This window comes from Leptidea sinapis, chromosome 37 (assembly GCF_905404315.1).
Source record: "Leptidea sinapis chromosome 37, ilLepSina1.1, whole genome shotgun sequence".
NCBI classification, from domain to species: Eukaryota; Metazoa; Arthropoda; class Insecta; order Lepidoptera; family Pieridae; genus Leptidea; species Leptidea sinapis.
In genome coordinates, this window is record NC_066301.1 from 4,437,365 (window position 1) to 4,460,574 (window position 23,210).

Consider the following 23,210-nt stretch of genomic DNA (forward strand, 5'->3'; position numbering starts at 1 on the left):
GGACTCTTGTGTATTTCAAAGACTTAGAAAAGTTTTGATCAATTTGGGACTTGTAATATTTTACAGAATATACAAGTAGATCATCAACTTAGAAAAATTCTATCAATTTAGGACTTGTAATATTTTACTGAATTTACAATATCATCAACTTAGAAAAGTTTCGATCGATTTTGGACTTGTAATCATTTATAAATTTAATAAGTGATTGATTTAATTCTTTGATTATTGGTGATTTTGAACGCAGACATGGCTGCTAAATTAATTAAAAGTCAAGCAGAATTAATTGCGAGATTAGAAAAATCATTGACGAACTTTAAGAAGAGCCCAAAATCAAGAGTTACCAAATCATATGTAGAGACAAGAATTACAATTTTAGAAGATTTATATACGGAATTTAAGAATAATCATAGAGAGCTTATTCAGATTGCTACAACTGAACAAGTAGATGGCTTATCGTATTTCAAGAATGATGACTTTGATACTTTTGAGGAATTATATACCGAATATGTGTCAGAACTTAAAGAAAAATTAGACATATTTCAAGAGAAACCTAGTTCAGTAACTAATAATCCGATATATGATGAAGTCAAACTTCCAAGAATACAATTACCGTCTTTCTCTGGCAAATATGAGGAGTGGCAAACATTTCACGATATGTTTGTGTCGCTAATACACAGAAACGAGAAATTATCTGCAGTGCAAAAACTACACTATCTTAAGAGTAGTATATCTGGAGAACCGGAAAGCTTGCTGCGTAATTTTCCGACCACTGAAAGAAATTATGAAGAGGCTTGGAAGCAACTGACTAAACGTTACAACAACAAACGTTACAATACAAATGCCATAATGAAAGTATTATTCGCACAAAAACAAACGACTTCAGAGTCTTCGCATTCTATCAAGCAACTACTGGACACAACTACCGCTTGCTTAAAGGCGTTGAACAATATGGGTATCGACACAAGGTCGTGGGATACAATAGTGATTTACATAGTGGTTTCTAGATTGGACGTAGAGTCTCACAAACAGTGGGAAAATCAAGTAAGCATGCTAACAGAGGAATTGCCTACCTGGTCGCAGTTAGTGGACTTTCTTGAAGCTAGATTTCGTAGTTTGGAGATGATTGATTCCGGAAAGCAAACAGTTAAAACAAGTTTTCAACCTAAAAAGCAAATCACTAAAACTAAATCATTTCACACAGCAGTTCAACAAGAGAGCAAGAAGCCGGATACTTTGTGTGCTTTATGCGGAGATAATCACTACTTAAATCTATGTAAGCAGTTTGGAAAACAGACAACACAACAGAGAAGAGAATTAGTACAAGCTAAGGGTCTGTGCTTCAACTGCATGCAGCCCACTCATGTGGTTAATAAATGTCGACAATCCACATGCTGCAAGAAATGTGGGAGAAGACACCACACGATGCTGCACTTTGATAAAGAAGGATCCATAGAGAACACTCATAATTCACAAGAAGTCACCAAAACAGGGATTGAGAATACTATTCAAGCACGTACGTCAACAGCAGAACCAAGAATCGTGGCTAATTTCTCGAAGCGTGAAAATCAGAGTAATAATGTTCTACTGGCGACAACACTTCTTAAGGCTCGATCAAGTAATGGTGAAAGACTTTTAGTGCGTGGTTTGTTAGATCAAGGCTCGCAAGCCTCATTCGTTACAGAATCTGCGGTTCAATTACTTGGCTTAAAACGTACTTCTGTTAATGGGTTCGTATCAGGTCTGGGAGATGGTCAAATGCATATTAAACATTTAGTTATGTTATATTTAGAGTCGCGCCACAATCCAGAATTTTATATTCAAGTAAACGCATATGTTTTAGGTTCGCTTACATCAATGCTTCCATGTGAAAAGCTAGATTCACCTGATTGGTTAGAGATTGAGGACTTGGAGTTAGCTGATCCGAATTACGCAACCCCGGGTAAGATTGATATCTTACTAGGAGCTGAAGTTTACGCAAATATTTTGTTAGAGGGCATGATAAAACACCCTAAAGGAAATCTCATCGCGCAAAATACGGCGTTTGGTTGGGTTTTATCGGGACAAGTGTCCAATTCATCTTCGGCTAAGACTAAAATAACAAGCTTGCATTTGCAAATCAAGGACAACGACGATTATCTCAAGCGTTTTTGGGAGTTAGAAGCTGAACCAGATAAAATTCAGAAAAGATTGTCTAAGGAGGAGCAAATGTGCGAAACGCTCTATGAAGCTACAACTATAAGGGACAAGGATGGAAGGTTCATTGTTACACTACCGTTTACTAATGAGGATCCTGAATGTCAGTACGGACAATCAAAGGATATAGCAATGAGAAAACTACTGGCTTTAGAAAGAAGACTAAACAAAAATCCGAGGCTGTATGAAGAATACAGAAAAGTATTACGTGAGTATGTTACTCTTAATCACATGGCTCTAGTCGAAGCAGATGATGTGGACAATCCTAAAGCTGTCTATTTGCCACATCACGCTGTAGTTAGAGATGACAAGGAAACAACAAAAGTTCGTGTTGTTTTTAACGCGTCGAGCAAAGGTGTTAATGATGTGTCGCTAAATGATAATCTTATGGTTGGACCCAAGATACAGCAGGACTTAAGACACATATTGATGAGGTGGCGCACACATCCCATTTGCATCGTTGCCGATCTGGTAAAAATGTACAGGCAAGTGCTTGTTCATCCGAAACATGTCAATTTTCAGAGAATTTTATGGAGGCCAAGCCGAGACATGCCCGTCCAACATTACAAGCTACTTACATTGACATTTGGAACAGCATGTGCACCGTACCTTGCGGTTAAAAGCTTACAACGTTTGGCTGAAGACGAGAAAAGTAAGTTTCCTGTAGCTTCAGAAATTGCAAAAAATGACTACTACATCGACGATCTTATGACTGGATGTGAAACGATTCAAGAAGGTAAAATTATCTATGAAGAGATGAATGCACTTATGACGTCTGGTGGTTTTGAATTACAAAAGTGGAGCAGTAATAGTCAAGAGCTGTTGCAGTATATCAGAGATGACAATCATAAGAACGATAAATGCAGCACATTACCTATTAAAACAGATAATATGGTGAAGGTTTTGGGTATTCAATGGAATCGAGAATCCGACAATTTTGAGTACGTTGTCAACATTCCAGAAGTAAAATATCCAATCACAAAAAGACAAGTTTTATCAAACATTGCACGACTATATGATCCTATGGGTTGGATCGCACCTGTAGTGATCAAAGCAAAGATATTAATCCAAAAAATATGGAAATCACAGTTAGATTGGGACGATCCATTAACTGAGGACTTGAGTGAAATGTGGCTCCAATTTCGGAAGGAGTTGGTAGAAATTCAAAGAATTAGAATACCTCGATGGATGTGTTGCTCACGCGATAGCAGAGTTGAACTTCATGCGTTTTCAGACGCATCGAGGGCTGCTTATGCAGCAGCAGTATTTATTCGGGTCATTGATCAGGATAAATCTGTGCATGTGAATTTAGTGTCGGCTAAGACTAAGGTTGCGCCGATAGAGAAGGAAGTTTCAATTCCGCGTTTGGAATTGTGTGGCGCAGTTCTTGCAGCGAAATTATTAAATGAAATATCTCAAGTGATCCCTACATCAAAGGAAAATCTATATGGTTGGACTGATTCGACAATAGTATTAGCTTGGCTGAAGGGGGGATCAAGTAAATGGTCAACGTTTGTTAGTAATCGTGTGTCAGAAATTCTATCTATAATGGACTACGATCAATGGAGACATGTCTCGACCGAGACCAACCCTTCAGACTGCGCTTCAAGAGGATTAAATCCATCAGAAATGGTATCACATGATTTATGGTGGCATGGACCTCAGTGGCTGAGAGAAATTGATATTAATGTACCTAACCTACAACTAGACGAGACACATGAAGAAGAAAGAATAATTTCAATGAAAGTTACAGAGAGTAAAGAAGATTTTGAATGGATGAGATTTTCAAGTTTAACGAAATTGTTAAGAGTGATTTCGTACTGTTGGAGAATAATACTACCAAAGACTGAGAGAGAAGCTTTACCTAGATTTATTACTGTAAAGGAAATGAATCAGACATTAGACAAGTGCATTAAACAAGCTCAGAAAGTTGCTTTTAATGAAGAGATTACGTTACTAGCGAACGGAAAGGAAATACCGAAACGAAGCATTCTTCATACTCTTTGCCCAATTTTGGATCAAAAGGGGTTATTAAGGGTAGGTGGACGTATTGATTTGGCCAACGTAAGCTATGACGCGCGGCATCCGATTATTATACCGACTAAGTCTCATCTTACACAGTTATTAGTATCGGATGCGCATAGCAAAACGCTTCACGGGGGACCACAAGTTATGTTAAATTTCATTCGTTCCAAATATTGGATAATACGGGCTAGAGATCAGGTCAAAAAGCATTTCAGGAGATGTATTGCTTGTTTAAGACATTCAAAAGCGAATAGAGTGCAGCTAATGGGACAACTTCCTGAAGCAAGGTTAAAGCCATGCAAGCCATTCAAGGCAACAGGGGTAGATTATGCAGGACCAGTTAATATCAAGTTTTCGCCAGGACGTGGTGCGAAATCCTACAAAGGATATATTTGTGTATTTGTCTGTATGGTGACACGTGCTATACACATTGAGGCTGTGACGGATTTAACATCTAAGGGATTCATTGCAGCATTTAGAAGATTCACATCTAGACGTGGGCATTGTCAAGATCTATATAGCGACAATGGCACAAATTTTGTTGGTGCTGATAATCAATTACGCGACATGTTCGATCGAGCTAAATCGAACCTCCCAGATGAAATAGCCGAGCTATTAACATTGGAATCTACAACGTGGCATTTTATACCACCACAGTCACCAAATTTTGGAGGCTTATGGGAAGCTGGAGTACGGTGCGCTAAAAATCATTTGAAGAAAGTTATCGGGGATAGTACTCTTACATACGAAGAGCTAGCTACTGTACTATCACAAATAGAAGCATGCTTAAACTCGCGTCCTATTTCCGTAATTAGTAATGAAGCAGATGACCTTCTCCCATTGACTCCTGGTCATTTTTTGGTAGGTGAGTCTTTATTAAATGTTAGTGATGAGAGTTATATTGACTGTAATACTAGTAGATTAGATAGATGGAAGTTAATTCAAAAAATAGTTAGAGACTTTTGGCAAAGGTGGTCTAAAGAATATTTATGTAATTTAAATCAAAGATATAAGTGGCAGTCAAAATTGTATGAACCAAAACTTAATGATGTTTGCATTGTAAGAGATGATAACATTCCACCATCTAAATGGATTTTAGGCAAAATTACACAGAAACATGTTGGACCTGACAATGTAACTAGGGTTGTTACTCTTAAGTGTAAAAATGGTTTTATAAAAAGACCCTTAAGCAAAATAAGTGTACTTGAAAATGATTGTGGTATTTAGTTAGGTTTAATTTTATAGTTTAAGTATATTAGATTGTCTGAGTAGTTCAATTCATCACAAACTGTTTAGTTTTTTTTGGATTTTGTATTTAATTCTGTGAGATGTTCACGGTGGGCGGTTCAGTAATTTATTATGAACCAGCTGTTCTATGTTTTCTGTAAAATTATATGTTGTTAAAATGTTTAGAAGGCTCTTAGTTTTTAAAGGATAAATCCTTGGTGGGCGGAATGTCTAACTGCGTTAACTGATTTTCGATGTTACTCATATAAAGTTTGTATAAAAATTGATAGATGGCGCTAGTAGTTGTTTACTTCGCGCTAACAAGATATGTAACGTTTTGCCCTATTAATTAGTTGGTTTGAATTTATGTTGTTGTTCTTTATCAGAGTGAATATAGTGTTTTAATGTGAGTGTCAGTGTTTTAATGAGTGAGTGTGGATCCCTACGCAGGTAAAATTGTACAATACGTTTCACGCTTGTCACGCCTGGCCTGTTGTAATGCGTTGCCTAAAAGCAAGAGGCATAAAAGGCATTTATTCTCTCAAAATTGATTCCTTCAGAATTCTTTCTGATGTCATTCCTAATAACAACTAGATACTACTACCGCTTCGGAAACAAATGGCGCTCTGAGAGAGAAGAAGCGGCGCAAGAAACTCTCCCAACAATTTTTTTTTTTTGCCCTCTTTTCAATAAAAATATACAATATTGTACAATCATTTCTATCGCTACAAAATAATCACAATCTAGTCCCAGGCTGTCCGATCATTTAGATATTCAGCAGTGGAGTAATAGGATTTACGACAGAGCCATTTTTTATAAAACATTTAAATTTATTTATAGATAATGCCTGAACAGTGGCTGGGACTTTATTATAGAAGTGTATACATTTACATAAGCTATTATGTATCTTATGAAGCGTACTAGAATTAGTTACAAGCAATCCCTTATTTCTAGTGTTATAATAATGAAAATCACTATTAAGAGCAACAAGATACTCTTCTATACGTATTTAAATTATCTAAGTTAATAAGGACCTATAAAATTATTTATAAAAACTGCTTAAAATTCAAACCTGCATTTTAATATCTACGAAAGGTCAACCGCCACATTATCAGTATTTTATCACGTAATTTTATTGCCAAATGTAAATTATTTTCCAGATATTATGCTATCTGTACCACGATAGTGTTATCCATAACGATTTACTTACTAATTGTGCCTTGACACTAAAATATGTTTTATGTAAATAACTTTAAAATAGTTGTCTTATATTGTTCCATAACAAACTTGTACTATGATTGAAGGTTTAAAAGTAATCATTAGTATTTTTGATTTTGTATATTAATAGATGTAGATATATGTTTTTTATATGAAAATTAAGGACGAGACGAGCAGAACGTTCAGCTGATGGTAACTGATACACCCTACCCATTACAATGCAGTGCCGCTCGGCGTCTCCTTGAGACATAAGATGTTAAGTCTCATTTGCCCAGTAATTTCACAAGCTACGAAGCTCTTCAGACCGAAACACAGTAATGTTTACACATTACTGATTCACGGCAGAAATAGTCGCCGTTGTGGTACCCATAATCTAGCCGGCTTCCTGTGCAATGGAGCCTCCCACTGGTATGTTGCATGTTAGACTAACTTTAATTTATTGAATATGCAGTATCTAATAGGTATTGCGTTGTCTTTACATGAGAGACCCGCGCGAAATCAGTAATAATATTTTGATGAACACCAAAGTAGGATAACCATATCCTAAAAAAAATATAAACAAATGCATATGAAAATTAATCTAATTTTTGTACATAAACAACACAATATTAGTATGTAGTTACATTAAGTCTTCGTAAAGTTGCACAAAAATCTGTCACTAAGAATCCCTCGGAAACTATCGGAATCAAATCCGGCTTCTTATAAAATAAATTATCAATATTTACTTTTATCTCAAAAATAAACATTACTAAAACAGTATTAGAAAACAACACAACTTAAAAAGTTAATGTTTCATTGCCGAAACGAAATCTCGTTCCACGAGGAATTCCAGCGATGGTTGGTGTTTTAAAAAACTATTTACTCTAGGCAAAATGTTTAGAAATTAAACATTAGATATATATACATAGACTTATTTTAGTAATAAGCTAGAATAACAACTTCACGCCTGCTAAACAGATATAATGCAAATGTTAAACTCATCACATGTTTTTGTAATCACTGACTGTTAAGGTCATAGCAATCGAGTCTATTTGCAACAGTTAAGTAATATTCGAAATGAATTTAAGATTAATTTAATTTAGAGGTACCACGGACTAGTAAAAATATAAGGACTCCGTGTCACCTTACATAACAGTGTAGCACTAAAAGAAGCCGATTAACGTGTAAATACATAGCCCCACGCACACATTTACTACAGGGCGATAGGCGGCCATTATGAGAATTGTCATCGTCTGTGACAGATCTGTTTGCGTCTCAATAAAATATTTTAAAAATGCCGTCGTGCGTTGTGAAATAGTGTAATACGATACTATATAAGTATTTGTGGGCATATATGATTATTCAAGGGAGAAAAAATTGTGTTACTAGTATCCCCCGTAACCGCACACACACTACCATTACGGTGCTTCAGTTGCTAATATCACGGCGCGGAGTCTACCTTTTTTTACTAGTCTGTGAGAGGTGCATGGGAAGCATCAATGAAGTCATCTGCCGCTCTTAATATACCAGTAATGTTAGAGCTCGATCACGATGGCAAGCGTCCAGTAGGCTAATTCTCGTAACAAAACAAGAATAAGCATCAAAGCGACCTTATTTCAAAAAGTCAAATTTCGTATTCTTGTAACCACTGTCCTGTTATACACTGATATGATAAATACCACTGGACAGACTGTTACATATGGAATTTGAACTAAAATCAGTCTTTGGCTGTACAACACCAGCGCACAAATAAAATCACAAAAAATCATCAGGTTATTCAGACAGGACACTATAATCTACTTCCTCCATACGTGACGCATCATCAGCATCACCTTCTAGTGGGGTACTTCTCCAGCTGCAACTTGCTCAGCCTGAATAGGTCCATTCTCATCAATTCCAAGACCCAGTTTGATCATTCTGTAGATACGTGAAGCATGGACCTGAGGCTCAACAAGTGTGAAACCAGAAGACAATAATGCAGACTCATAGAGCAAAAAGAACGGTTTTTAACAGCTTTATCATCCTTGTCAGCTTCAGCCTTCTGCCTTAATGTCTCAACAATAGAGTGACATATGTTTGACAGCAAATTTTTTGTGCCTATTTGAAGCGCCACTCGCGTTCAACGCGCGAGCGTTCACAGCAATAATTTTGACTTATAATACAAATGGCTACGAAGAAACGTACAATACTCGCATTTTAAATTAATCTCATTAGTTTTACGTGTTATTTATGCTTGAGGAATCAACGTAATAGCGTACACAATTTTTTTTGTAAATGTTACTCACCATCTATCGATGTTTGCTGAGGTCGTCATCACTAGTTGTAGTAGGGCAGACTCTCGCTACATGGCCAAAAGCACTTTGATAGCCGCCAGTCCAGTGGTATACTCGTATAGTATGATAAAGGTCAGTGATTCTAACACAAATTGACGGTTCAGTTCCGATCCTGATCTTCATTGTTACGTTACGATTTAGCGAAATTGCACGACGAGAACAGTCTCGTAACAAGATAGGACGTCAATTACTGGGAGATGCTTATTTTGCATAATTTTGACGTTTGGTTGAGTTAACACATTAAAACATTATATAATAGATAACCCATTAATAGTAGTAGATTTTTTTTAGTTTAGCTTGTCGTTGACGCGCAGCTCCGATTAAGATATCGTCCTAGGGAAATGATAGGAGAATACGAATCTAGAGCAAAACTTGTATAGGATTTAAGTCAAATTTAACGCTGACTTTAACATAGACTGCGGAAAGTGTTGCAGTGGGAGGCGTCTTTGCACATGATGCCGGCTAGATTATGGGTACCACAACGGCGCCTATTTCTGCCTGGAAGCAGTATATAAGCATTACTGTGTTTCGGTCTGTCGGGCGCCGTAGCTAGTGAAATTACTGGGCAAATGAGACTTAACATCTTATGTCTCAAGTTAACATGCGCAATAATTGTAGTGCCGCTCAGGATTTTTGGGGTTTTCAAGAATCTTGGCACTGCACCACCATCAGCTGAACGTCTTTCTCGTCTTATTATCCCTTATCGCCCCTTATTTACATAAAAAAATGGATCTAAACTTAACTTCAACGATTTTGAAATGACGAAAATAGCACCACTGACGGTATGACGCTTGTGCCTTGGACATGGGGTAGGGCACTGGTGCGGGGACGCGACTTCCGTCGATACTCTGGCTCCATCTCATGTACAAACTACTTCAATTAGTGCTGTCACGTTACAACGTCACATATATGTCGGGCTCAGTGAGACTTACATCTTTGTGCCGTTTAGTGTCGAAACACGTGGGATTCATCCAGAGAATGTATCTACCCAATAGAGAGAGGTAGGTTCTGGAATCCCAAGCGCTGACAGCTATTTCGGTCAATCAGCCTAGCTATCCAATGCGGAAATGCTGCCAATATTATTTATCATGATAGTTTTTACTTCGTTTTTTGTAAATATAGTTAAAAACATTGTTTTGTTGTAAATAACTCATTAAATTAAGGTACCTAACATAACGTTATGTATTGGCTATGGGTACTTTTACTATTATATATTCTTTGCCTATGGCTTTTTTATTTTTCACTTCGGGCATTTTAATTCAGAACCATAGATAATTAATACGTCTAGATAAAGTCTCTTGTTGTTAGACAACTGATAAAAACAGGCCAGGAATATTAGTTTAGTGTGCGTGACAAGCTACGTCTTATACTCGTAATTTGTATGACACTTTGAAAATCTGCGTGAATTGTTCAAAATTGAGGGTAGTTCTAAAATCTGTTTTTTTCGACGTTTTCACAGCTGTCATAGTCTATCTCCACGTATAAATGTTCAAACCTTTCTTATGCCAACAATAGCATTTGAATAACAACTGATTTCATTATTTTTATTTTGTATTAATAGAATAACAAACACGATTGGTTGTTTACTGGGTGTGATACGTATTTTTTTCTATAATTAAATTCTAATAACGATGGAATCAAATTCTAATGGTTGAACTTGAGTGGACTTTGTTTGCGTCAGATCTGCCTTACGACTGACGTAAACATGTTATTTACATTAGCTGTTACGTCATCACTATATATTATATAACAAATTCGACCACCGCGTCTGTCTATCTGTTCTCGATGAACTCAAAAACTTCTATACCCTCTTTCATGCTGTTTTCACGAATAGATAGGGAGATTCTCGAGGAAGATATCTATCGCAGGGATATGATAAAAACAGTTATTTGGTGAAACCTCGGAGCGGGCATGGCCCGCCAACCCATTCCACCTAACCTGTCCGGGTCGGGGTATGACTTAAGTCTGAAGCTCACTTCCCTCGCTTTTACATTCTAAGTTCTTCTAGTCGCGTCACTCATTGTCATTTCACGGAACCAACCCTGGCATTTGATCAAATCACTAGATTTGTTTGATAAAACCGTGTTGTTCTTTAAACAAACTCCGTGATTTGATCAAATCACTTAAGGAATTGACCAAATCTCTGTTATTATCATTTCCCTGCGATACATAAATTGTTAAGTTTTAATATACATTAATGATATTTGTTGGAGGTGTCTGACACAAACCAGATGAACAATTTTGTGGCTGATAAATTTCATCGCGCTTTAAACTCGTCCTCGCTCTTTTGTTGTTTTTAAGGCTTTACTGGTACTTATATTGGATATTAAACAATTTTGGATTCTAAAAGGGAATTGCTACAATTCCTATTTGAGTAGTGAGTCGAGTTTGCGCAATGAAGGTTGTCAGTATAATGAGTAATGACCATAAAACAAGCATTAACATTTAATTAGCGCAATTAAGTTAGCGCAATACAACTTGGATTACTTTCATTAATTTAAATAACATATATTATAATATTAACTCATTGGAATGTTAAATATTTGCTGTTATTAGCTATATATATTCTTATTAACGCCTGGTTATGGTTATAATTAAATATTATTATACGAAAATCGATAGTTGGAAGGAAGGTTTTTGATGTGCTTTAATTTGTACCAAAATTTATGGACTATTCTCGACTCGTCTCTCGGGGTAGGTCGAGTGCTCTTACCAACTGAGCCAACCGTTCGAGTAACGTACCGTTCGTAAATCTTGGTATGTCTTGTTCAAGTCTTAGGTTGTTGCTCCATCTACAGGATCTACTTTACAGTTGATAACCTGCTCAACCCCAATATTTGTATAATAGGGAATTGACTTGAGATAATATTTTCTCAAATCTAATCAGTTAGTTATTTTTTAAGTGATATTATAGTAATATAGGTGTGGGTTTGAGTCCCACATCCACGCCAAATTTAAGTTCTAAATGATATTCTTGTAGATCTAAAAAGCAGTACTAATATCATTTAGTATGTATTGTTCAAATTGTTCTAATTGGTAGTATGGCATTGGCATATAAATACAGTTATTATAAATTATTAATAACGTCGTAATTAATGTTCTTATTAATAAGTAGTCAGGTAATATGCATAAGAGCTATCAAGTAATATCAAGTCAATTAATATATTTGTTAATCACTTAAATCTGAAACTTTCGATGAAGTCGTAGCTACGTAAGGCGTCTGTAACTGTTATACTATTTAAAAGATAAACCAACCTTACGCCATGTTATTATTGTTGCAGAGCGAATCGAGCTACACCTCTTCAGAAGAAGGCTGCGGTGGCGGCGAGAGGCACGCCGTGCTCAGCTACGAGCAGGTCAGGAGGCTGAACGACGTCATGGACGAGGTGGTCGCCATCCCCGGCCGCGGGAACTTTCCCACGCTGCACGTGCGGCTGCGGGAACTGGTCGCCGGCGTGCGAGCGCGCCTGCGGGCCCCCCAGAGCGAGGGGGGCGCCGGCGTGACCGTGCGGGACGTGCGGCTCAATGGCGGCGCCGCCAGCCACGTGCTCGGAGACTGCCCGCAGCCCTACTCCGACATCGACCTGATCTTCACGGCCGAGCTGCCCACGGCGCGCCACTGCGACCGCGTCAAGGCCGCAGTCCTCGGCCACCTCGCCACGCTGCTGCCGCCGACCACTCCCCGGCGGCGGGCGACCCCGGCCGGCCTCAAAGAAGCCTACGTCTCCAAAATGGTTCGGGTGAACTCCGACGGTGATCGCTGGTCCCTCATATCGTTGGGCAACTCTCGCGGCCATAAATCCGTGGAACTGAAGTTCGTGGACACGATGCGGCGCCAGTTTGAGTTTTCTGTGGACTCCTTCCAGATCGCATTGGACTCGCTGATTGCATTCCACGAATGTGCTCAATTACCGATAGGAGAGAACTTTTACCCGACCGTGGTCGGCGAGTCTGTATATGGAGATTTTCACGAAGCACTATTGCATTTGTCTGAAAAATTGATCGCGACGCGACAACCGGAAGAAATCCGGGGTGGCGGCCTCCTGAAGTACTGTGCACTGCTCGCGAAGGCCTACAGGCCGGCGAGGCCCGACAAAATAAAAATCCTAGAGCGCTACATGTGCTCGAGGTTCTTTATAGACTTCCCAGAATTGGGACAACAACGAGCCAAACTTGAGGCCTACCTTCGAAACCATTTCGTGGGACGAGAAGAGGAGACGCTAAAGCACAGGTAAAAAACTGTTTATTTGAATCTAAAACCTTTTAAATTTGCATTGAACAGTAGATCCTTTAATTAAAACAATAAATGAAATTAATGCTGGTATTTTATGTTTATTCGTCTAAATCTGTATCAGCGCAATCTCCCAGATCTTCATGAAACTCGTTTTACTGGTTTATCATTTAAAATGACATTGAATTCCAGAATTAATTTAGACTAGTTAATAACCAGTTCAGATTTGTTATCGACACAGCTGCTAAATTAGAAACCCTTAAACTTTTTATCAGTGGGTCTTTTGCACAGGATGCCGGCTAGATTATGGGTACCACATTTGAATTTTTGGGGTATTTCAAGACCCGAATGCATTGTAATGGGCATGGCGTATCAATTACCATCAGCTGATCGTCCTGCTCGTCTCGTCCCTGACGTGTGTACGTTTGCGGCAGGTACCTCACGCTGCTGCACGGCGTGGTGCGCGAGTCCACGGTGTGCCTCATGGGCCACGAGCGGCGCCAGACGCTGGCCCTCATCGAGGCCCTGGCGTGCCGCGAGCTGTGCGCGCGTGCGCCGCTGCTGCTGCCATACGGCCCGCCGCTGCCGCAGCCGTACTTCGTGTGCGTGTGTGCCGCCTGTGCCGCGTGCGCCGCGTGCGCGGCCTGCTGCGACTGCTGCGGCCCGGCGCTGTGCTCGGCGTGACCCCGCTGCCCCCCGAGCCCGCCGCGCCGGTCGACCATGAATTTAGTGCCAAATGTATATAATATATGTATATGTACGCGTCGACGCGCAATGTATATAATGTGAGATTGCCGGCGCCCGGCTCGCGTGACCGACTCGGACTCTCGGAGCGCTCGCGTCGATCCTGCTCATTCGTCACGGATCAATTCTTGTCAATTCGCGTTACGTTCGCCGCAGAACCGATCCCGACGCGACGCTCATGTTTTGCCAATTATTCCAAATTATCATGTAGCCGGCTTGGAACTTAGTTACAGATGTCGTTCGACTTTATCAATAACAAGAAAGTTGTATTGGATCATGTAATATGCGATTACAAAGTTGTCTAAAATTGACATTTTCGTGGACATTAAGTTAGTTCTGACTAAATTTTGTATGGCAACTGAATTGGACTGCGATATTTAAATTAGACAGTAATGTGATATAAATCTGATGATGATGTTCGAACATTCTATCGCTCTGTAACTTGGTCCCTCGAGACGTGAAGTAATTTCTAGTCGTACTCCTTTCGTGTTGATAATTTAATATGTTGGCAGTACGAAAATTACGGTTCACGTGGTTGATACGACCGTATGTAAAGCCTGAATCGATGGTCTGCCTATAAAAGACTAGTTACTTTTATTTTTAAGCATTTAACTTAGAACAATAACATTGAACTGGTGATGTCTTAACTTACGCTGAACATGTGTTGCAGCGTATGGCGAACAGCTCACCGTGTATGTAACGCTGTAAATCAGCCAGCTATTATACTAAGCCATTTAATTTTATAGATCGTCTCCAATAGTGGCATGTCTCTCTTCACAAAGTCTCCGTAAATTACGTAATACGGAATTGTTCCATTTGATAATCTTTACAGCCTTGCGTGAGCACTTTACTTGTCTTAAATGGACTTGAGTGGAAACTGGTTTCGCACTAACAGCGACAGGCCGTTAAATTCATTCCTTATATAGATACTAACGTAACTCACTAAAAATCCTAAACAGTAGCAAACAAAAATTCATCGTTCTGGCACCCGTTTCATCGATAATAGATTATATTGAAACGAAGATATATTTTAAAACAGATATGTACATACCTTGAACTAATTTATAATTCTTAAAGTTTCACGACTCTAAAAATGTTACTAATCGGTATTGAATTCGGCGGCTTAAGGTCAAATGGTTCCGTTCCTTACAAAATATATAAAATAACCTATTTTACTAAATATTTATTAATCTATAAAATTGTATGTATACACTTCTATTGTAGACACTCTAGTATTCTACACGGCTTGAAATAAAAAATATTAAAAATTTTATATAAAAAGGAAGCCATGTATAATATTACAGTTGATTCTATGAACCATAAATATTTTAAGAACATTTACAACTAGAAGTCATATATTGATTGTAACAGAGTACTTAGTGACGTGTTTAAAAATACCTAATAGAGGCGGTATAACTACGCGAAATGTGATTTATTTGTTGTACAGACTAACGTCGAGGTTTAACGTTTATTATATACTTAACAGTTATTATCTAGTTAAACAGTAGAGTTATATTATTGTTGTATTTAAAATAGATTTACGAATGGTGTTATTTCAGAATGATAGCACGTACGAATGTTTTTTATCAGGAGGGCAGTACGCAACGGCACCGAACAAATTGCATGCGATTTTAAAATAGCGACATATTATCAAAATAACCCCAAGCTATTTATAGTTAAATCTCTGGAAACACGAAATTACTCACTGTAAATCTGCTAATGGCATATCCACACAGATAGCGTACATTATCTGCGCCGTCTGAATTTATATTTTAAATTGCGATGTTCGTGCTGTTTCTAAACGCTCTCTTGTCATTATTATAGCGTTCTGTGTGCTATCATTGTAATTTTATAAACAATATCCGGCCAATACGTGCATCTCTTATATTTGCCAACGCCTAAAGATATATGTATACAATGTATAATATAATTGTAAGTTTCATGTTAGCTCGTATACTAGTTGCTTCAGCGTCAAAAAATGTCTCACAAAAACGACGTAGGCTGCGGTTTTAGTTGCTATGTTTATGAAATATCGCTTGTTATTTTGTTTTACCAAGTTAAAAACCTAAGCTATTTATGCATGCAAAAGCTTACAATGCACCTGGACAGCCTTTTAATATATGCCAGCGTCTTATACAATGTAAAATCAAAGTCAAATGAAATCGATAAAACACAAAAAGCCAATATTTATTGCTTCAGGCTACTTTTATTTCATACGGAGTTTTTAACAATAAAAATATTATTTTAATTGAGCTGCTTATGTTATTTCAACCCTACAATTTAGATGAGCTCGATTCACATACTCTAAAGATACTTTTTATTTGTGCATAAAAACGAACTGATAATTTTTTTTAATTCCACTTGAATTAAAATCAATGAATGATAAGGTTTGCACAATCTAAAAATATTATTATATACTAAGACTAAGATTTTTAATCATGTTTGGAAGAATTATGCACCAAAATTTAACCGCAGCTGTTTTGTGTGTGACAGAAATGACCTTCAGGTTGTTCAAGTACAACTTGTTATCAGTTATGTATCGCAATGATGAACGATTTTAATGAACGAATTTTCTTACTTGCTCACTATAGAACCAAAATTTAAGATCTCATTTAATTAGTTTTGCAAATGAATTTTTATTGATCATTTTATTTTTTGCTGAGACTGCGTTCTGCTTTTTGTAAACATGAACTCTGCTTTTTGAACGACTTTGTTCAAATTTTTAATATGTACATAGAGGTGAAATTATTTAAACATGGATCCGTATTTTATGATCGAAGGAGCGCAGTTCGGCCGTTTGGTGAAGTAGTTTTTAAAAGAAATTGTATTTTTTAGCCACAACCAGCAGTACTTAGTAACGTAGTTAGTATATAATATTATTATAGCTAACGAAAATTAACCTATATTCCATTTTAATATTATGACTAGTATTACGCTTGAGGTACGCCGATTTCAGTCGAAAGATAAAGGTATACACACCGTGCTGCTTAAGCGTGCGTTTGCCTTTAGACTTTCCACTCTCAATATGTTAAGGCCTTGCTCGCTATATAAGAGACAGGCTTAAGTTGTGATCGTGTTTTTTTTGAAATATTTTAAATTATCTTTATAATGGTTGTTTATAAATTTCGATCTAATTAATTAAGTAATATATTTGTATGCATATTTCGAGCAGAATAATTAAAACTGCATTTATAGTAATTTAAATATCTTCATAAAGATATCATTATTGTGTTTATTAGTAGAATGGCAACTCTATCTATTTTATATTCTGATTGTCAACCGTATTACTTAAGTAATTAGATTTTAAATTCTGTGATTGTTATTATATGAGCTATTGGCATATTATTTTATGCAACTACCTCCGTGTATAATCTGTACTACACTACCGTTAACTCTTCATCGAATGGATGTTATATAATAAAAACAATATAATGTTATAAGAAATTATCAGTCGATTAGATGTTGTATAATGAAACTGATATATAAAAAAATACAAAATATTTTCCTATGCATCGGCAAAATAAATGTGCTTATACAATGCAAAAATATTTAAATTTAAAATTATGCGGCGATAAATCGCACTAGCGTTTTGTATGAAGAGCCCTTAATATGTTTGATGTCAATAACAATAGTATGCATTACAGTTAGTCAGTTTTGAAGTCATTTTAAGTAATTGTACTCTATAAGGATTCGATTAGGGTACATAGATTACTGGTATTGAACTCTTCCTAATACTTAACGAAGTTTCCAGTATGGTCTAAATACTTTCTTTGTACACGTTATTGCAGAGAGACATTGCAATCTTAGCTTTAAGGTTTTAGTTTTCTATAGTTACCATCAGTTTTCAGCTAGTTATGTTTTTAATATTTTTTTTAATTTTATTACTGCGTTGAATGCGATTGTGTGATCCATGTTTGTTGAAATTGTTATTAATTTTAGAATTTGAGAAAGACAAAAATTATGCATATACGTTTTCGGTATGATGAATGGACTTAAATTGAAACAAAGGGAAAGGATATCTATATGGACCACACAGACGCCAATAAGCATGACTTCGTTCTGAGCTTAATTTAATGATTCGATATAACAAATTTCTTTCTAATATATTTAAATTTAGGTCTAAAGCAGATTCACTTTTTGGCTTATTTTTAAACCCAGCAGAGTTGGAATGATTAATGGGTCTGAGTATAGTTTATTTGGATCCAGGTCTAAGAAAAAATAACATGTTATTGTTATATCGAATTGTTAAGGAGCCTCCAGACGAGGTGACCAGGTCGCGTGCGCTCATATGTTCCAAGCGACAACGTGACTTATAGACTCTCTAGGACGCTAGAACACAACGGCTAAAGCTCTCCGTCGTAAACTTATCTATTACTAGCGGTGGTATTCTAAACGTTCGTAATTTTTATGTAACATAGTAATAGTGATCTATCTATAGAAGTCTTTTATAGTTAACTATTTGATCGAAAATTTTCAGTGAATGTTGTCTTCAAAGTTTGTTAGTTATAATATTAGATAGCAAGTTATTGTTATCTTTGTTATGAGAATTTTTATCACAACGTAACCAGCACAATCAAATTGCTTTCAATTATTGTAAATCAAAAACTGTGAATTTTTTTTAATGAATTAAGCAACTTACTTGTTATAAAAAAGTCAAATTAATATGAAAAACCTTGTTGAGTAATGGAATAGTTTATGCCATCAAATAGATATCGTCAAAATGATCGCTATATTGCCGAATATTTCGACGAGCGCATTCGGTAGTGTATGGAGCGCTTTATGACGTATTTCGTAGCTTATAGTTTTATAAAATATAATGTTTAGTTATTAACTTCTCTCTTCCAATTTGCCTTTTTTGTTCGATAGGAGGCGTTGCTACGTTGGGTTACATAATGTTTACTATATTTGTGAAGAGTTTTAAGCTATTGTAAATTTTACAAGAAAACTAAATAAAAATGTTGTGAAAATAAATTATAAAAAAGTGATAAACAGCTACATTGTGTTTCTTTTATAACCCTATCCTATGATTAATTAAAACAACTTAAAAGATAAATTTAAAAATACAGATTAACTCGAAAAATAGGTAACTTCATTCATGAGTATCAGATTGCGTGGAATAATAACTAATTACTTTTTTTATTGAAATAAGGCATGAGACGAGCAGGACGTTCAGCTGATGGTAATTAATACACCCTGCCCATTACAATGCAGTTCCGCTCAGGATTCTTGAAAAACCATAAAATTCTGAGCGGCACTACAACTGCGCTCGTCACCTTGAGACATAAGATGTCAAGTCTCATTTTCCCAGTAATTTCACTAGCTACGTCGCCCTTCAGACCGAAATACAGTAATGCTCACACATTACTGACTCACGTTAGAACTAGGCACCGTTGTGATACCCATAATCTAGCCGGCATTTTGTGCAAAGGAGCCGCCCACTGTTTCACAATTGATCCTTCGCCCAAATGTTATAATAAGAATTGTGTAAATCGAATTTCTACATAATCTACGATATCGTAGACTTGACATTATACACTTGCCTAAAGGCACCATCGCAAATTAGAAAGCCCAAGGTGGGTTCAATGTCAATTCTAACCGCTCACTGTTCACATGATCGAATTGAAAGTTTGATGCCAGTTGCTTCCACAGACTCAATATGTTAAGAAACTTGAGAGTTTCTTAACATATTATGACACACTGGAAGAGTGTTCTGTAAATATATTAACCCTACTTAATGTCGAATGCTGCACGATATGGATGTCGATCCAGGATCCTCTGTTGCTGATAAGAATCAAACTTTGCATAGATAATATGAATAAAGGCATTCATCAAAAGCAAAATACTAAACACCCAACTAACTCACTAACACATAATATAGAAACCTAGCACACATGAACATATTAAATTTAGGTCTCGCCGAAGAATGTTTGTCTATGACAAAAATCAACTAACAAGTTACGTATCGTCATTATAAACACAGCCTTATCAATTCGCAACTAATTAAGATTGATGTGTTACTATGTTAAAACATTAATAGGACTTAAAACTACGTTGGTACCTGTCATCAGGATATTTGCTTCATAAGGTAGTCCCTTGCTTTATTAGGTAAACAGTTAAGAGTTTAACACACGATCAAACTTAGTTTCAACTTATTAAAATCGAGGTCTTATTTCTTTGATTTTGAATTGAGAATTACATTATATTTCGACTTTAGATTAAAGATTGGTCTCCCCTGCGCTCCAACTAGATACCACACTACCTAAGAACAATAGCTTCTTTTTACGGCAACTATTAGGTGCTTGTGTGCGTGACACCTTGACACTCAATGGCATCTTTCAAATTTTGTAACATACGCTTCGTGTTATTTTAGATTGAAATTAATAAAATACAAAATACTTACTGATGATATGTGATGCCAGTGTCTTTCTAATTTCTTGTAGTATTATTTTACAAATATTTACTTTCAATTATGAGCAAAGTTTAACAGAACATGTGGCACGGCAACGTCACAAATTGTTCGAGACATTATAATAATAAAATCATTTAACTCAATAACTTTCATTACACATTTCCAATGGCTTTAGACTAAATTATTCCCGAATACTTATATATTTTTTTTAATACATTTTTTTATTAAATTAATTAAAATAATATATATTTTTTTTCAACGGACAGAACAACGTCAGATCGATTTATTTGAATATATTATAATCACTATGTTTGATTAATTAACTATCAAAGTGTGCCTATAATATAAAAAAGTGTGTATGTATGCACGCAAGAAGTTATACTTCTTTGGCCTAACGAAGCAAAAATCATTATTCCTCGTGCTATTCTACGTTTTTAGAAAGAACAATTTTGTAAAAATCTTGCAAAGATGGCTTTGACAATTAATAATTAAATAATGAATACGGCTGTATGGCCTTGAACCCTGCCTGTCCTAATAAGGGATGACGAAACCAAAAAAAATTACGAATGACGTAAACGTCAGAAAATTTTAGGAACCAACTTCAACCTGTTACTTTTGTGTTACAGTGATACGCGCGCATCTTAAAATTGCACTCTCATCTTTTTGTTTATAACGCACCTATAGAAGTATAACTTCAAAAATATAAGACTATGGTGGGTGACACTGAAAGTTTTTAGAACTGGCCACTTAGAAACATTGCTAATGAAAACTTTTTTTGAGTTAAATTTTAGAGAACCCTTTGGTAACCTAATGTAGTTTATTGCAGTCATTTTTGTGAATTGGCGGCAAATCTAAAACTCTTGTTACAAGTGAAAATGAACCTAACGCGAGAAAATTTAAGGTCAATGATTTAATATGACTTTCGTTGTAGGCTTACTTAACAATAAAACTATGATACGCTGCGATTTGCATTTCTTAATGAAGCCCCATCTCGTGACACTATTCACAATTGGTTTAAGGAGTTTAAGCGTGGACGTAGCAGTCTCAATGATGGTCCGCGTGAGGGACGTCCTTTTACAGCGACTACTGAAGATAACATCAGTGCTGTGCGACGCATGAAAGTGGAAGATAAGAGAGTTACCTATCAGCATATACGGGCAAGCCTAGGCATTGGTATGAGTCAAGTTCAAAAAATATTACACGAACATTTAGGCGTTAGGAAGCTTTGTACCAGATGGATTCCCCATACTTTAACCGACGACTAGAAACACCTTCGCATGGACTGGTGTCGCCAAATGTTAGATAATCGTCATCATCACAGATGATGAAAGCTGGATACATTGCAACGAACCAAAAGGCAATCAGCTCACTGGGTGTTTCCTTTCGAGGATCGGCCAACTAAGGTAAAGAAAGGAAGAAGTCAAGGAGAAAAAGATCATTGCCTCATACTTTGGTCGGAAAGTTCATTTCGCGACAGTTGCGCTAGAAGGTGGAAGGACAGTTATTGCACCATCACTAAAGACAGTGACAATATAAAAAAGGCTTGCATTGCTATCATAATAGTGTTAGCATTAAAAAAGCGTGTGAAGGGAAAGAAATGCTCAAGATATTAGCTTCAAGACAGAGATAAATTTACGCATGAAAACCTGTTGAATCAGATTCGTTTATACAAAGAAATTGATGATTATGAAAATTATTTGCGCATATCTGATGACTGCTTTGAAAATCCACTTCAGTTAATAACGCCATGAGAAGGGCAATTTCTGTGAGAGAAAAGTTCTCTTTAGTTCATTTAAACTATCTTGACTTAAATTGTACCAAACCTCAGCTCGAAGATTTCTGGAGTTTTAAGCTCTATTCAAACTGAGGCTACTACAAACTGGGGTGGAAGTCGCTCGCGCTGATTGTGTCAGCTAACTTGTATGGACTCGTTCAAATTGACGCGAGTAGTCGCTCAAGTTCAAGCGAAACAAGAACGGGTCGCCCGGCGGGATTCTTTAATCTCTCAATACATGATGTTTCTCCACTGAAGAACCAAAAATGAAACGGAAATGTCGCGTCAGTTCGAGAGGCTAAGCGAGCGAGCGAATTGCTCTAAAACGCGTCCCGCGCACTATTCGCCTCAGTTTGAACAGAGCTTTAGAAATCCAGCGATCCGTGATACATTTTACTACACACTCGATAAATATCGTGATCCTGGATCGACATCCATATCGTGCAGCATTCGTGTCATAATATGTTAAGAAACTTGAGAGTTTCTTAACATATTATGACACACTGGAAGAGTGTTCTGTAAATATATTAACCCTACTTAATGTCGAATGCTGCACGATATGGATGTCGATCCAGGATCACGATATTTATCGAGTGTGTAGTAAAATGTATCACGGATCGCTGGATTTCTAAAGCTCTGTTCAAACTGAGGCGAATAGTGCGCGGGACGCGTTTTAGAGCAATTCGCTCGCTCGCTTAGCCTCTCGAACTGACGCGACATTTCCGTTTCATTTTTGGTTCTTCAGTGGAGAAACATCATGTATTGAGAGATTAAAGAATCCCGCCGGGCGACCCGTTCTTGTTTCGCTTGAACTTGAGCGACTACTCGCGTCAATTTGAACGAGTCCATACAAGTTAGCTGACACAATCAGCGCGAGCGACTTCCACCCCAGTTTGTAGTAGCCTCAGTTTGAATAGAGCTTAAAACTCCAGAAATCTTCGAGCTGAGGTTTGGTACAATTTAAGTCAAGATAGTTTAAATGAACTAAAGAGAACTTTTCTCTCACAGAAATTGCCCTTCTCATGGCGTTATTAACTGAAGTGGATTTTCAAAGCAGTCATCAGATATGCGCAAATA

At 37.0% G+C, this 23,210-nt stretch overlaps 1 protein-coding gene across 2 annotated transcripts in view; it reads left to right on the top strand.

Moving 5' to 3' along the window:
- Positions 1-18,945, top strand: part of LOC126975723 (terminal nucleotidyltransferase 5C) — a 249,095-nt gene extending 230,150 nt beyond the window's left edge. For both annotated transcript variants that reach the window (XM_050823724.1, XM_050823725.1), the window contains 2 exons: positions 12,257-13,206; positions 13,641-18,945. In XM_050823724.1, coding sequence (XP_050679681.1) covers positions 12,257-13,206; positions 13,641-13,890 — 1,200 coding nt within the window. In that variant the 3' untranslated portion in view covers positions 13,891-18,945. The remainder of the gene's footprint in view (positions 1-12,256; positions 13,207-13,640) is intronic.
- Positions 18,946-23,210: the final 4,265 nt, after the last annotated feature.